Here is a 15,885-nt window from a genome sequence, read left to right on the forward strand (position 1 = left end):
TGTGTCTACAGGTCATGAATACTGCCAGTTTAATCCAGTCTAAAATATTTAAGGAATAAGTGAAAATATATCCAAATATGATCAATTAGATAATAACAGACTAAATGTATAAAGTATTCAGATAAAACCGTATCCATAAAGTAACATTCTAGATGATTTTAGGATACTAAACACAAGAACATACTGACATGAATTACATATTACCGTGAAATGTCTTCATCAGCAGTGAGTTCCTGTTCCATCAGTAAAAATACCTGTACCTGAAGACCGTGGAATAAATGTTAAATGTTTTTTCAAACTGTATATTTAATCCTTTTAAGTAATCTTTAGGCTATATTTTCATTAATCTATAAACAAATTTTAGGGTACAACTTCAGGATCTTTATACTTAGTTTCTGAAAATAAAACTACAAATTTAGCATAGAGCCTCGCTAATCATTTGGCAGAGTTGAGATGAACAGCATGCTTTCCTTTTGGGTGACTATGGAACAAAGTTATTAAAAAAGGAAAAATATTAAAGCCAATTTCTTTGTGAGAATGTTATAAATGCTGAGTTTTCAGAGTTATAGATACCTTCCCCTTTATTCATCTCCCTTTCTCCAACCCCCCAGTGATTCAGATGAGGGTGACAGGGTATGGATTGGGGAGGGGAATGGATTAGTGTAGTGGGTCTAGGGAAGGTTTCATTGTTTGGGACTTTACAAAATCTTTGTGAAAGTCTCTGAAGCAAGCTTAGTCAGGGTAGTGCTGTACTTTAAGAGTGATAACATGCCTTATGTCACTCCATTTTAATACAGCTAAATGTATTTAAACATTTAAATACATTTAAATGTATTTAAACATTCTAGAGCTACAACTGCTACAGGTGGGAACCAGGCCTGGCAGACAAATTAAAAATTTGGTGAAGAGACTGAATTAAACTAGATCAGACAAAGTAATGATTTATAAAGAGCTTATACTAGTATTACTGTATATCTGGAAGTTTACATTGTATGGAGATAAAAACCTGACTTTTTACTATTTTCAACAGTAAAATTTATCAGGAAAAGGCTTAACTGAAGTTCAATTCTCTTCCAAGATTAGTTTTTATTCAGTAAGCGTGTTGACACTAATTACGTTGTTTTATAATTCACAACTTGATTGAATCAAAATTAACTCACAAGTTCTGTAATCATGGTAGGCCAGAGTGAGGTAAGATGTTGTGGAGACATTCTTAAGAGTAATACTCTGAAAAACAGGAACACTTGAGAGTGAAGAGTTGGCACCTGGGGCAAACGGAGACTCTCAACCAATCTCTCTGAAATGAATGCAATATATTTTCAATATGTTAGATAATAAGAATAATTCAATAATTAGAATCATTTTAATGTAAAGCTCTTCTATATAATCTAGTCTAGTACTTCTCAAACTGTCTGTAGTGAAGGACCGACTTTTAAAAAAATTTCCAATCTGTTGCAGGATATTTTTGCAAAATATGATAAAGATGAACTTTGAGAAAAACCAAATTAAAGAAAAAGATATAAAAATACAAATACCATTTTCTTATACTCAATAGATTCTGCCAAATTGTTAAAATGTTTAAAAGGCTTACTCTATTCTGTACTTATTATGAATGGGATAACAGGTCAATGGATCATACTTTGAATAGCATTGATCTAGTCAACTTTAAAAATCACAGGACAAATAGTGTGTATGCTCTATATCTAAGATTAGATACAAGGGGTCAGGAAAGGAGGAGCCACTGATCTATTGAGAGAGAGAAATAATCTCGCTAAAGAGATGACAACTGTCATTCCCAACCAGTCCCCGTGTTGGCTGCTGAGGCTGGCAGCCTCACAGGCATAGTAAGGTGAGCAGAGAACTCGATCCTGGGGCATGTTCATCTCCCTTGTGGAGCTATCTGGTGGCACAAGGTTATGATGCAGCATTGATATCCTTCATGAAGGTTTATCAAAACCTTATACTTCCCTTATATACTTCCCTACCCTGGCCCCAGACGACAGACCTCGAAATGATACTTCTAACCGAAGTTTCCTGCTTCTGCCTATATTTTGGTCCTCTCCTTAAAGGTATATGACCCCTTATACACAATTAAAAAATGCTAACATGCCTGCCTACAGCAAAATAGTCTTATACCTCATCCTCAAGCATGAATTCCTAGAAAATTTGAACCAAATAAGAGACATTTAAGCAAGTTCTAGAGACTCAATGTTTGATTGCTTTCACGTACCAGTAATGACCTTTTTTGTTGTTTCAGTAAAACAAACTTCTAATTCTACAACATTCTTCATCTATATTTGGTAGATTTCACCCTAATTACAAGTAGAGAAAGTATTTTCTAAGGAACAAAAAAATCCTGTAGATTGGAAGATAGAGAAAATAGTTTTTCATTATTTACCTTGTATATCTGGAAGATATTTCTGGTACTGATCAATTTCACTGCTAAATATTGCAAATGCTAATCTTTTAAGAAGCATGGCTCTCTGCTCCAGCTCCACATCACGGTTTGCAAAAAGATTAAGTGAACTGCTTTGAGCCACAGCTACACGAGCTGAAAAAAGAAAGCAAGTGAAAGAGGTTGTGATACGGTTATCCAGGTTATTAGGTTTTAAAAATGGCTAGATCCCCTATGACATCCAAGAGTGAGAGCAACCAAGGGTGAAGGTTGCTCTTTGGGGCATGAGAACTGGCAAATAGATCCAGGATATACAAGTCAGAAGATCAAGGGGTAGGAACTGTGATGTAGAGAGACAGGAAAATTTAGAACTGTAGGTTTGTGAAGATAAAATTACTAACAATGCCATTTTATAAAACCCTTTAATATTGCATGCCATTTGCCTAAATCTTTCTCATTGGCTTAAAAATAATTTCTGGCCTGACCTACCTACTACTCCTTATGTCTTGTCACTCACCCCTGCTCACTCTTCTGTGGCTGTGTTCTCTTGCTAGTTATTCTTTGAACTCTCCAGGCTTGTTCCTACTCCAAGACCTTTATCAATTTTTGTTGCCCATGCTTGGAATATTCTATCCCTTGGCCTTCTCATGGTTGTCTTCCTTAGTTTCCCCCAGTAAGAGCTGTTTAGCTATAATTTAAAATCTATCGCATTGCCCTATTTTTCCTTCATGATTTCTTACATACTCCCTGAAATAATTTATTTGACTAAGGTTAGTATAGTATAATGCCCGGCCCATTTTTGTCTTTCACTAGATATTTGTGGAATGGATAATTCTGAACCTTAAAACAACCGTGTGACGATTAGAGAAGAGAGAATATGCTGCCCCTTTCTTTTCCAGATGGGGAAACTGCAGCTTGTGTTAAAGAACTTACACAGAATCATACACTCATCCAACTTCACTGCTATTTAAGGTCATTAATTTAGTAACTTCTAAACTTTAAAAACAAAGAAACAAACAAAAAGCCCATCCTTTTTTTTCAGATGAAATACCACAAGGAACTTTAATATATAAAACCAAGCAAGATACCATAGAAGGGAAGTAGAGTGATTCTGACCTTTTTGGCCCCTCTCTTTCTTCCTTCAGAGAAGAGAAACAGAGCCCCAGGATTTAGAGGGACTTGTCCCATAGTTTGGCTCCAACGGCCTGCCTTTCTCTGCCTTCCCACCTGTCAGTCTTTCATTCCTTCAACAATTACTGAGTCCTTACTATGCACCAGATTCTATGGTATGTGCTGAGGAAACAATTTAGACACACATGGCCAAATGGTTTTACTTATTATTTATTATTATGTTGTCCTCTAAGTTTTAACATTACATTCCTATAGAGTACTAAGTATAATTTGACAAAGAGCTAATTCAGTAGTTTCTAGTAAAGAACAAATAAAAATGGATCATGTACAGGAAAGACATTGATTATGTCATCTCATAATACTTACTCATCAAATCTCTAAATGTTGTCTTATCATGTGTCATTAGATTGTCCATTATTGCCCTCCAACTGAAAAAGATAAGGATTATGACACGTAATAAAGATTTAGTTAAAAAAAAAAAAAACAACGAAAAACCAGTGCTCTACTTTGCAGGATTGTAGTTGGTTTCAACAGACTTTGTGAGATGCATTATGTTGAATAAAAGCAAGACAATGACTTACTGATTAACACAAGAGGCATCCATCTGAAAGAAACTGGGATCCATAAAGAGGTCAAAGGCTTCTTTTTTCCAAGCTCTCCGCGTGTACTGATACCCACTAAGACTGCTAAGCAGCTGGACACAGGCTCGATAACTAGGGGCATTATGTGCACTAGGAAGAAGGAAAACCACCTTAACCTGGATGTTATAATTTTAATCATCATATTAAGTTATTTATAAGAGTTCATACCTCGAATACCATAAGAGAAATATTTCTTTTTAATCATTATAATTCAAGGAAAAAATGTCATTTTGTGATAATTCAAATAATGGAAATAAAGGAATATAATTTGTTTTTAATAAACTATGAATTTATTAAGAAATCTACTTAAATAATAATGGTACCTGTGATTTCGGAGGTAGGGCACAACATAATGCATAATATTTACAAGTAAAGGGATAACCCGTTCTTTTTCATCACTGTAGAAAACCATATCCAAAAGATGAGCCAAAATCTAAAAAATATAAGAAATGAAATGTAGTATAACCTAAGAGCTAAAAGTGACAGGATTCAGAGGTGGTTTTCATCTTTAAGAAAACTGAGAATATCTTAAAATTAGAAAAATCTAAAATTATGTCTCCCTGACATCTTTATGTGACCAATTTCTACCAGTATTTGTTTTTTTTTTTTTGGCCATTATAACTACAGGATATAAATATGGGCAAATTTTACTATTTGTAACTGAGATAGCAAAATATAGGAAAAGAGAGGTCAAGATCTTTCTAATATGACAGTGTACTAGTACACAGTGAATTTAAAACTAGAAACTTGGTATTCTCTTTTCCTGACTTGGTTAAAAGTGGCTTGGAAAAAAACAATCAAATGAACTGAGCTGCTCAAGTTCCAACTCTGTTAATTAATAGCTGTTTGGCCTTAGTCACACTGTTCTGATCTTTGTAGGGCTCAGTATCCACATCATAAAGGGGAAATAAACATGACTGGCAAGACTGTGTAACAGGGTATAAAAAAAGAACATGTCATGTAAAAATGGCATACTGTAAAATACTTTATAATGACAAGCATCATTATACCACTTTCACCCCTCCCTACCATATTATGATAGAAAAGAACTTATATTTTTATAAAAAGTACACTTTTAAAAAATAGTACATGGAAAGGTAAGCAATATCTAAAGTTATTATCACTAATATTAAACAATCTAATCTGAATACAAAGTCAAAATTTTGTTTATTCTATACAGTGATTTCTAGAAGTAAAAAAGATTTTTCAAATTAAAAACTAAGAATTACTTGCTAATATTTAATTGTGAAACTGTTTACTTGAAAGTTCATATAGAAAAAACTTGATAATATTTACCTCAGAAAGTAACGTCAGTGCATGGACACTATATACAGAAGGAGTTATGTTTGAGGTTTCCATTGCAGGTGATAACATATCTAAATAAAAGACAAGTAAAGATACAGTTAAGTCTTTTCTCACCAGAAAAGCTACCTGCTAAACATGAGAGAAACGGGATTATTTTATGGTATTTATAGTACTAGCTGCAATGATTTCTTGGTGAATTATGCCCACAGATAGAAACCTAAACGTTTGAGATCAATACCTTCAACATCAGATTCCAGATTGGTTCCATCCACCATTATTTTGGGAGAAGCCTTAACTTCAAGATTTCGTCGCAGCCATGTTGTCTGTTCCAAAGAAGAACCAGCAATTGCACCAATTGCATCCACTATTTTATGAGTCACATCCTAAAGAAACAAGGAAAAATCATGATACCTGTTTACATACACACACAGATAATCTTAGTTGACCTTCCAATTTTAGTGTTGAGGGCACAGAAAAACGGAGTTTTGGCGAAAGTCCTCAATTCAAAATGCCTTACCTGAAGGTCTCTTTGATCTTTTTTATTTTCCAAACTAGGGTTTTTCATAATAAACTCATTCAGAACCCTAAAGGAGCCAAAGAGAAAAACAAACCAAAAATATTAGTCTAAAGAAAATGATACAATCTAATTTCTCACAGTGAGCAAGTGGCTTTGTGGCCTCAATATCTATTTCATATGTTTAACGAATACATGTATGGATATCCTATGACTCAGGTGAAATGCAAACAGATATAGGCCATGAAAAGACATATACAAGGATGTTCAGAATAACATTATTTGTAAAAGGTAAAAACTGGAAAGAACCCAAATGTCCAGCAACAGAAGAGAAAAATGGACATTTGCATACAATGAAATACTAAACAGCAATGAACATGAATTATAGTTACATGAAATTACATAGATGAATCTTACAAACGTGTAAAAGAAGCAGACACAAAATAGTTATATATATTTGTAGTTCAAAAATAAGGCAAAACTTATCTGTGGTGTTAGAAGTTAGAACAGTGGCTATTTTTGAGGAGAAGGTAAAGAACAGTAATTGGTAGGGGACCTGAAGGACATGAGGTGTTTTTTTTCTTAATTTTGGTTTGTTATACATTTGTGTTCACTTTGTAATAACTTGTGGAGCTGTGTACTTATTATTTGTATGTTTTTCTGTATGTTTTATAAATCAACAAAAAGTTTTTTAAAAACCTTCAAACCCCACCAATCTTAAATTGTAACATAGAAATGGTTTCTTACCGTGTGTGTGTGTGTTCATATATATATATATAATGGGTTAAAAATACTACATGAACAAAAAAATTTCCATTTCTATTTGTTTGCTAAATTAGTTTCACTCAATACTTACTTTGACTTGATTAAGATAAATTATATGCGTAATTATTTCCAAACTCATATGTAAGGTAATATTGAAGAGCAATCTTCATATCGATTTCTATTTTGTAATTAGAAATTTTTAGAGGATCAGTGGAATGTTTAGGGAAAAAAAAAAACCACTAGAAATTTAAAAAGGGAATCAGTTTCTAGTATAACTGAAATGTCCAACCTTTTGTTTAAACACTTAAAGTACACACACATTGAGAAGGAGGTAAGATCCTTCATTATCTGAGAAATGAGAAAGGAAGAAAAGGTAGGTGAGGAAACAGTAAAATTTGTGATGGAGAAGCTACAAGTCATAGCAGATGGCCTTAATTTTTAATGAAATTATCCATTAGGGTTATTTGATGACAATTTAAAGAACTGTGCATATATTCCCTCTTTGATCCTTGAAACAATTCGGAGGCAGGCGGGGCAGATACTATTATTCTTGCTTGATAGGAAAATAGCCTTGGAGAGGTTTATTGATGTAGCTAAGGTTACAGAGATGAGAAGTATCAGAAATCTTCATGAGAACGTTGAGTTCCAGTATTTACACTGATCTCTCATCACTAAAAAACATACACACTAGTTATCTAACCTCTGATCCAGGAATTACAGACATTAAGACCATGGCTCCTTATCACATCTTCAATGTCTAAAACTCCTTTGGCTTTTAGATTTAGAAAATACATAGCATGAGGGTCCAGAGATCATCATGAACTCTGAAATTCCTGAGAATTTCTAGCTCTCTTTGACTGGGCTGGGCCCTCAGTGTTACTCAGCTAGTACAGACTGACCCACTCTCCTCAACCTCTCACCACCGTCCCTCCACCTCCTCTCTGCTTCCTGTCAGAAGACTGCATCCCCACACTTATGAGAAAGCTTAAAGCCATCTTACTGAAGAACTCTCACCTTCTTTCCTCTCCACTTCAAAATTTTCTAGACCATTGGCTGCTAAACCAATGAATTACTGGCGCCCTTAAGGGAAACAGGGTAGAAATTAAGTCTATGTATTTCTCTTAGAGAAAATGTATCAATCTTTCTCCTATACCTGCTGCCATTCATTCACTGTTTTCCATCCCCTTCCTGCTGTCTCTGGAATCTGGTGCTATCAGTGAGCCCCTTCTCCCTAGAATCTTCTACCACTCTCCACTTACATAACACTTATTATTGGCCAGCCACTATTCTAAGAATTTAACAAAATTTAACTAATTTAATCTTCATAACAACTTTATGAAATAGATACTATCATCACACCCATTTTACAGATGGAGAGGTTAAATAACCTGCCCAAAGGCACACAGCTAAGAAGTAAAGGAGCTGGGATCTGTACCCAGGCAGAGCACAACTTTAGAGACTTTCCTATTAACAACTCAACATCCTTAGGTCTTCCTCACTATGAATAACTTTCAAATCGCATTTCCTCTGGCTACCTTATAATTTTTCTTTTTATAAGCAAAACATCTTAAAGAATAACTCTCATTCTAACTCTTTGCTGTTAACATCTGTGCTTACTACCTTGCTAAATTCCTCTCCCCTAAATCACCAATCCTCTACAAATCATCAGTAAATATAGAATCTTATTATTCCTCATCCTTAATCTCTCTGAAGGTGTTACTCATGCCCTCTTACTTCTCTATGCTTCTAGAACATGGAATAGACCTGGTTTTCTTTTTTGCTTTTTGATATTTCCTTTTCTATCTCTGTTGCTGGCCCCTTTTGCTTCTTTTTTGTCCTGTTCTTTCAATCCCATCGTCAATACTTCACACATTCCCTACTTCCCACTTGAAACAGAATTCTTGTCCATCTTCTTTCCCCTCTGATGCATACTCCTAACTTGTTAGTCATGTCTCTCCTCAAAACCTGCAATCAGTCCTAAGACTAAATTTCTTAAATGCAAAATCCTTTTCCATCTAGTTCCCATCCCCCTTTCCATTCACCTACCACTCCCCTGCCTGTACCCTACTCTATAATCAAACCAGACAAGGTACCTTGTCCCAGTATATTCTTCCCCTTCCTATCTCCTACCACCTCCTAGAAAGGAAGCTTTCTGTTCCTACCACCTCTAACCACTGAGCAAACATTGTTAACCAGGAAAACTGATGAGCAAAAAACAGACACTGTCCGTGAAATCATGGTGCTTGTAGTTAAGGGTGACTGGAATTTATCATATAATCATACAAACTATTAACCTACATCAGGAAACTCCAAAACCCAGAGAGAAAATGACTTTTCCAAGCCTATTTATGCTCAGGGCCTTGACATCAAATGAACTTCCACAATGAAGTTCTCCTTCAGCTATCCTACACACCCCTTTCCATTTTAAGCCCACATTCTCTCCTCGCTAAATAATTACTGTTGGAACAGTTTTACATTAGCACATTTGCATTTTGTATATGTATAAACACACATTGTTCCCTCCCTGCCCACCCAACAAGCCCCATTTATACATCTAGTTTTATACCTGGAGAATTCTATGACAAGGCAGAGAGCTCACATGGTCACCACCTAAAACATCTGTTATACAGCAATTAAGACAATGAACATTATTCTTTTACTTGAAATAATATTAAGTGACATTGCTTACCCAAGTATAAGAAACTGCCCTGGGGCTGGAAGACTCAGTTGTATAGAGTCTTTTAGAAGTATCAATAGTGATGCCCAGCTATCCACTAAATTGGGCACTGGAATTCTGCAAGATAAATATCGTTTATATATATTTAGAAAGCCAAGTAAACTTTAATTTTCTTTATATTTTCCCACAGCTTATAACAAGTTCTTCTACTAGTCTAAAATATTCTCTAAATTTTTATAGACTATGACGGAAAATTTCTAAAACTTAGATTTTCCACTGATAATATATGTATAAAAAAGTCAAATACATTTAAAATACCCAGTGTCATTTATTAGTCTAGAAATTTTACTACAGAAACCATTTTTAACACATGGACTCTCAAAAGTAAAATACAACTACAATAAATCTCAATTGAATTACTAATATCATAGTCACCTACTCTCTATCCTGTTCTCTACACTTCTCTCTTACATGAGTTCTTTTTCCTTCACCTATGAGTCTGTCTCATCTAAGGTGGAACTGAATCTATTGTGGACATCAGTCTCTCACCTCTAGAGAAATTAAGATTATCTTTGTTTCAGTCTGATCTTAATCCTAATACCTCTATGTGTCTAAGTTCAGATTTTAGGCAGTCCTTGCTCTAAGCCACAACCACTTTAAATACACTACCTAACCTAACTTTACATATGTTGGTCATAGATCACAAACTGATGCTGCATTTGGTGACTGAAATAGAATTACCTTTTAAGGGAGGATTAAGATTCAGGTTCAGTAAGTTTATCAAAACTCAAATCTACTAACTGTTCAGGGGTCAGCTAGATGTGAAACTGGAATATCATAACAAAAAATATTTTCATATCATTCCTAACATTAAAAAAATATTACGTTATCATATGTTCACCTGTATCAAAATAAAGGATTCGGCTTATCGTTTATATTTAAATGATTTTCTTAACAATTTGGTGTTTTAATATCCAGCGTATCTTAAATACACTTAGGTCTTTTGGTTCATAGGATTTGCATGGCTGGGTCATTAAGATACCCAATGACTTGTATTAAAATACAATGTTTCTCTGTTTCTAGAATTTGTTCTTTTAGTTTTAGGGAGGCAATAGTAATTTCTTAAAGAATTCAGGTGCTTTTCTCCTATATTTCCTAACATTGCTAATGCTGTAAGGAGAGATCCACATTGGTTATCTTACCTTTGAATATAAGCATAGAAAAACTGAAGCATGCAGACTTCCAAAGAAAGATGTTTCTATAAACAAAAGAAATCAATTTTACAGTGAAGAAAAATGCTGCCTTTGATTTTTCATTGTTGCCACTACTCTGCCAATTTATAATTAAAAAAAAAAAACAAAAACAAAAACAAAAGCAAACACAAGTCTGTCATAAAAAAAGAAAACCATGCAGCTCTCTTCCATTAAGAGGAAAAACACAAGAGCTATTTAAAAAGTTGAAAATGGATGGAAGGAATCAAAAGATTCTCAGTTCCTCCCCAAATACCCCATCAAAAGTTGATACTCCAGCCATTATTTTTAAATGATCCATTTACTCTATAAGCATCAAAACTAGTTTTATTTTTATTAGCTTATGCTTGCTTAGTGCTATTAGAATTAGGTTGAGATTTTTTATAAAATATGATTTAAATCTATTTTACCACACATTTCTATTAAATTAGTAGTGTTAGTCAAATTTGGGAACAATTCCTAATAGCCTAAAATGTAGTCTTTAACTAAAGACAGTGTTGAGTGTAACACACAATAAAAAGAAAACACCCCTCCATAAAAATTTGTAATAGAAAAGAAAATGATGCTGATGATCATTGACATTTACCAATTTGTTCCTTTTCAGTAGCAACTATTCCCTTGAATGTTTCCCCTTTTTATCATACAAACAAAAGTCAAGTCTTGAATTTTTTAGAACTTAGTACATTGAGAGCAGAGGGGTAGCAGGTGTGTGTGTGTATGTGTACTTTTGCTCTTGTTTTTATATCCTGCACACTTAGCCCAATGTCTGGCATAAGCAGATGTTCACTGAATATTACACTGAAGTGAGCTTTCACAGGCAAATTTAAAACTATCACAAATGCCCTAGAGGTGATTTCAGAATAGCAAGGAAATTATTAAAAAGTTAATACAGACACTGGCTATTTATACATGCAAGCAAACTTTCCATTGGCAATTCAAGAAAAGATAAAAGAAAAAAATGATTCAACATTTTCAGATATGTGTAATAATTCTTTTACGGATGTGAATGTCTAGTTTGGCTTGGCTTAAAGTCTAATGTTTGCAGGTGGTATATATTACCTAAGAAAATATAACCTCTTAATAGTGCTAGAAGAGCAGAAAAGTTGGTAAGTCCATAATTTTACTGTTTGTAGATTTTTTGTCTTCCTAACTAGAGACAATGCACTGTGAGTGCAGAGACTATGCTATTCATTTTCTGTAGCCCTTGCAAAGTACAGTCTTGTACACAGTCAAGAAGTGACACTGACTAGAACTAAGGTTATGGCAAAACGTGGAGAGTTTATGGAATTAAGAGATTCATTCTGAACACAAAGCAAAAAATAAGCTGTGTAAAAGACAGCAACTGAGGCAAGTAGACCTTGGGCTCTGGCTTTTGTATTCTTCCTTTAAATGAATAGAAAAACTTCCCCTAAAAATTAGGTCACACAGCTACTGACTGCCTTAGATGTACACACTGAGAGATATGAGCAGTTAACCGCTGTTCACTGGCTACAGGAATGATCACAACAGCCAAGTCACTGTAGATACTGATAACTGTTTTTATTATGGCAGTGTGAGAGTCACAGGCACTCATCTCTGCAATTAGCACTATAGTTAGAATGACACTATTGTACCAAAAAAACCTCAAAACCAAAAAAACAAACAAAAAAACTTACCAACATCATTTCTGAAATAGAATTGTAAACAAAAGCAAAGAAAACCTCTTCTTACCTTGTCCTTGGCTATGGCTGGGGGCTGCTTTAAAACTTCTTTCACAGTCTGTATAACAGTTTCTGCTCTCATGACACTGATTGAGCGAACCAGTTCTACTAGCAAAAGCTGTTCTTCACTGGCTGCAGGAATGACCTAGATAATACATCATTGTATTTACATATGTAAATGTGTGCATAGATCTTTCAAGAGAAATCACAGAATTAAGACATTATTTATAACCTCTTAGTATAAAGGACTTTTTAAATCCTTTGATTACCTTAGGTAAACTTTATTTTTTAATCAATGTAATACATGTATATCATTTCAAAAAATCAATAAGCCTGATAAGAAAAACTTGCAGTGCCCTATACCTTCAAATGCCCCAAAGCAACCCTACTCAACTCTTACCGTTTTTCTATTATTTCTGAATACATACTGCTATTTTTTCCTATTTTGTGATTTTTTAATTTTAATCTACTGACTTCTTATTTTAGAAGGCAACAACTTAACTCTCTCATACTTTTCTCCCTACACTCCCAACACAATTATATTGTAATTTTATTTAAATCAACATCTAGTGTTCACATGACTATTTATGGTTGTGCTGTGTATTGTATTACTGCATGTCTCGTCTCATACACCTTTTTTTCTTAGAGATAATAAACTGCTTTTGGTTTATTTGCTTGGTTTTCTCTATTTCTATCTCAAATTCATCCAAAATGCTCTAGCAACTATAAATCTCCTCTAAGTACATATTCAAATATATCAGGTAATTGTCCACCTTTTCCTCCCCCTCCTCTTTTCTCCTTTTTTTTTCTTAGACATCTGTTCATCATCTTTCTGTTCTACTCTGGGTTGGTACTCTCTAGGCTTGCTACATAGTATCACCTTGGTATCTCTCCTGTGACCATGAGCCTAGAGATACCCTTTCCTTTTCTTCTGTGTTGCAATGCCTATTTCTGGGATCCCATGTCTTTTTTCTTGGTTTATTCCTCTACTGGTGGAGATGCATCTTCCAGTAGTTGAAAAAGGGTGAATTCATGGCAAAATTTTTTGACACACTCCATGGTTCAAATTACCCTGAGTGACAGTTTGGCAGGATATAGACTTATAGGTTGAAACTAATTTTCCCATCACTATTTCCAGTGTTACTACTGACAGTCTTATCATTATTCCAATGCATAAGACCAGTATTTTCTCTTTAAAAGATTTGCAGATTTTTTTCTTTACTCCAGTGTTCTGAAATCACATGCTAATCTTTGTGTAGACCTCTTTTCACAGTGCCTGTAGAAACCCATTTCTTAACATTTCTGGAAAATGTGATATTTTTCTCCCCTCATTTTTTGTTTGTTCTGCAAAAGGATATTGACCCTCCACTTCCAATATCACTTCCCTAATTTTCTTATCTCCTTTCCCCTGGTTTCCGCATCTCTAAATGTATATGGTGTATCTGATATTTACTACTTTTGCTTGCAACCTTGATACTGATTTTGTTTTGCTTCTGCTATAAAGTTTAATATCCAAGAAAAATTTTAATTTTTATAATGTTCTTTCTTAAAATCTCTTATTTCATGGATACAATACAGTTTCACTTCCTGAAGAACATTATTATTTCTGTTTACATTTTCTTCTCTTACCTGCATTGTTTCCTTTGAATTTTTAATCTAGCTGTTTTGGTTTTTGACTATCACATTAGAGGCTTTCTTCATGTGACTGATAATCCTTGTATCTCTATTCATTATTAAATATGAGGGATAATATACCTAATATTTGCATAGTACTTTTTAAGTGACAGGCACTGCTCCAAGTGCCATATATATATTTTTTCCTTCTAACTTTCACAACACCATGAAGTAGTATTCCTACCCTGAGGTCATATAGCTAGTGAGTGGAGAAGTCAAGATTTGAACCCCAGGGATCTGGTTTCAAAGTCTTGCTCTTAACAACTATGTCATTGTTGCCTTTCAGAACGAAATTAAAAAGTGATGGACTGTCAAGCATATGTGTGCAAGACTAATGGATATGTAGGCCTCCCTGTGTAGAGACAGCAACCCAGTGGTTTTTATTTTTTTTGTTAGGGGACTCAAAAACTTCAGTAGCTATAGGTCTTTTTTCCTGATCATTTTCCTGGAGAGGAATCCTCAAAACTCCTCCCTGAGGGACATATAGATAGCTTTCTGCCATTGCATTGGGGTGAGGCTGATCCCCATTTTTCAGTATGTAGACTTTTCCTGAATGCTCCTGTTTTCAGCATGAAGTCTAACTTCTACATGAACCTTGTGCCCTTGAATCTAGAGCCTCTCCTAACAAACTCTTCACAGAGTAAACTGACTCACTCTCCTCCAGATTTTAGCCCCATCCTAATTAACCCTTTGCTTTTAGAAGTACCTGATACTCTACTTCCAGAGACCACCTGTGGTTTTATAGCAGGAGCTGCTTCCCCTCTTGCAGACACTTAGATATCAGCTTTCTCTACTAAGTCAGTTACAACTCAGACATGTCTTTTTCATCCTGCAAAATTTTGTTGACATTAATTTTTCTTTGGTCATCTTTCCTAATTTTTTCATTATTGTGGGCTTTTGTAATTCTCTTACTCTTATTCTCTTACTCTTATTTTTGAGAAAGAGAGCAGAGAAAAACGCATGTATTCAATATGTCATCCTAAACCACGTGTCCTTGGTTGCTTTTATATAGTCCAGGATTTCAAGTGTCCAATGTAATATCTACTACTGAATCCTCGTATGTAAAATAATGTCATTACTTTAGAAATGTCAGCATATATGTAATGTGAAATGAGCACAAAAATAACAGATCAGAAATCTTCAGCTAGACAAATCATCTATCTTACATGAATGTAAATTTAACAGCCATAATATTCTAATGAGTCACTATTTACTTCTAATAGTAATATAGAAAATTTTTATCAAGCTTTCAAAGTCAAAACCAATATATGAATTACATTTAGAAACAAAATGTTTAAGCTATTATGTCATAATGAAAAACTAGTCAAGATGAAACCTTTCCATACCTTGCTTTGTACCCTGAATAACTAGAATTTAAAAAAAACCACACTGAAATGAGAGTAGGCAGTACTATGTATAGAAACAATACAAGACAGTTTAGCATTCATTTAACTGCACTGTAAGAAAACTGGAGCGTGATCACTTTGCTTCGGCTATTCTGACATCTGTTAGCTAGTATGTACTTCTGGTGTGTGTATCTGGAAGGACATTTACTGGTCTGGATCTAATTGCATTTATTTATCAATAAGTGCCAGTAAATGGAAATTACATTATATTTGACTATTTTCCCAATGAAAGAACAAATTAGTCTGTAAAACCTAACTACCTGTTTAACCTAGTCATGTTTAGACTAGTCATGTGCCTATATATGTGTCACATAACCTGGCTCATGCTACCTGTTTTTCCATCTAAACCTTTCGATTCATGCTACCTGATTAACTGGACATTGATTTTAGGCCCATTGGAACACTCTTCCCAGTGACCATGCATTCC

At 34.5% G+C, this 15,885-nt stretch overlaps 1 protein-coding gene across 4 annotated transcripts in view; it reads right to left on the bottom strand.

Annotated features, from left to right (window-relative positions):
• The window catches only part of DOPEY1 (dopey family member 1), an 84,686-nt gene that overhangs the window by 7,221 nt on the left and 61,580 nt on the right, over window positions 1–15,885 (bottom strand). For all 4 annotated transcript variants that reach the window (XM_011364892.2, XM_011364891.2, XM_011364890.2 and 1 more), the window contains 12 exons: window positions 12,389–12,523; window positions 10,631–10,686; window positions 9,441–9,545; window positions 5,990–6,056; window positions 5,711–5,855; window positions 5,464–5,543; window positions 4,491–4,600; window positions 4,108–4,257; window positions 3,893–3,954; window positions 2,399–2,551; window positions 1,161–1,297; window positions 205–260 (listed from right to left, as the gene is read on the bottom strand). In XM_011364892.2, coding sequence (XP_011363194.1) covers window positions 205–260; window positions 1,161–1,297; window positions 2,399–2,551; window positions 3,893–3,954; window positions 4,108–4,257; window positions 4,491–4,600; window positions 5,464–5,543; window positions 5,711–5,855; window positions 5,990–6,056; window positions 9,441–9,545; window positions 10,631–10,686; window positions 12,389–12,523 — 1,256 coding nt within the window. The remainder of the gene's footprint in view (window positions 1–204; window positions 261–1,160; window positions 1,298–2,398; window positions 2,552–3,892; window positions 3,955–4,107; window positions 4,258–4,490; window positions 4,601–5,463; window positions 5,544–5,710; window positions 5,856–5,989; window positions 6,057–9,440; window positions 9,546–10,630; window positions 10,687–12,388; window positions 12,524–15,885) is intronic.

This window comes from Pteropus vampyrus, unplaced genomic scaffold (assembly GCF_000151845.1).
Source record: "Pteropus vampyrus isolate Shadow unplaced genomic scaffold, Pvam_2.0 Scaffold102, whole genome shotgun sequence".
Lineage (NCBI taxonomy): Eukaryota > Metazoa > Chordata > Mammalia > Chiroptera > Pteropodidae > Pteropus > Pteropus vampyrus.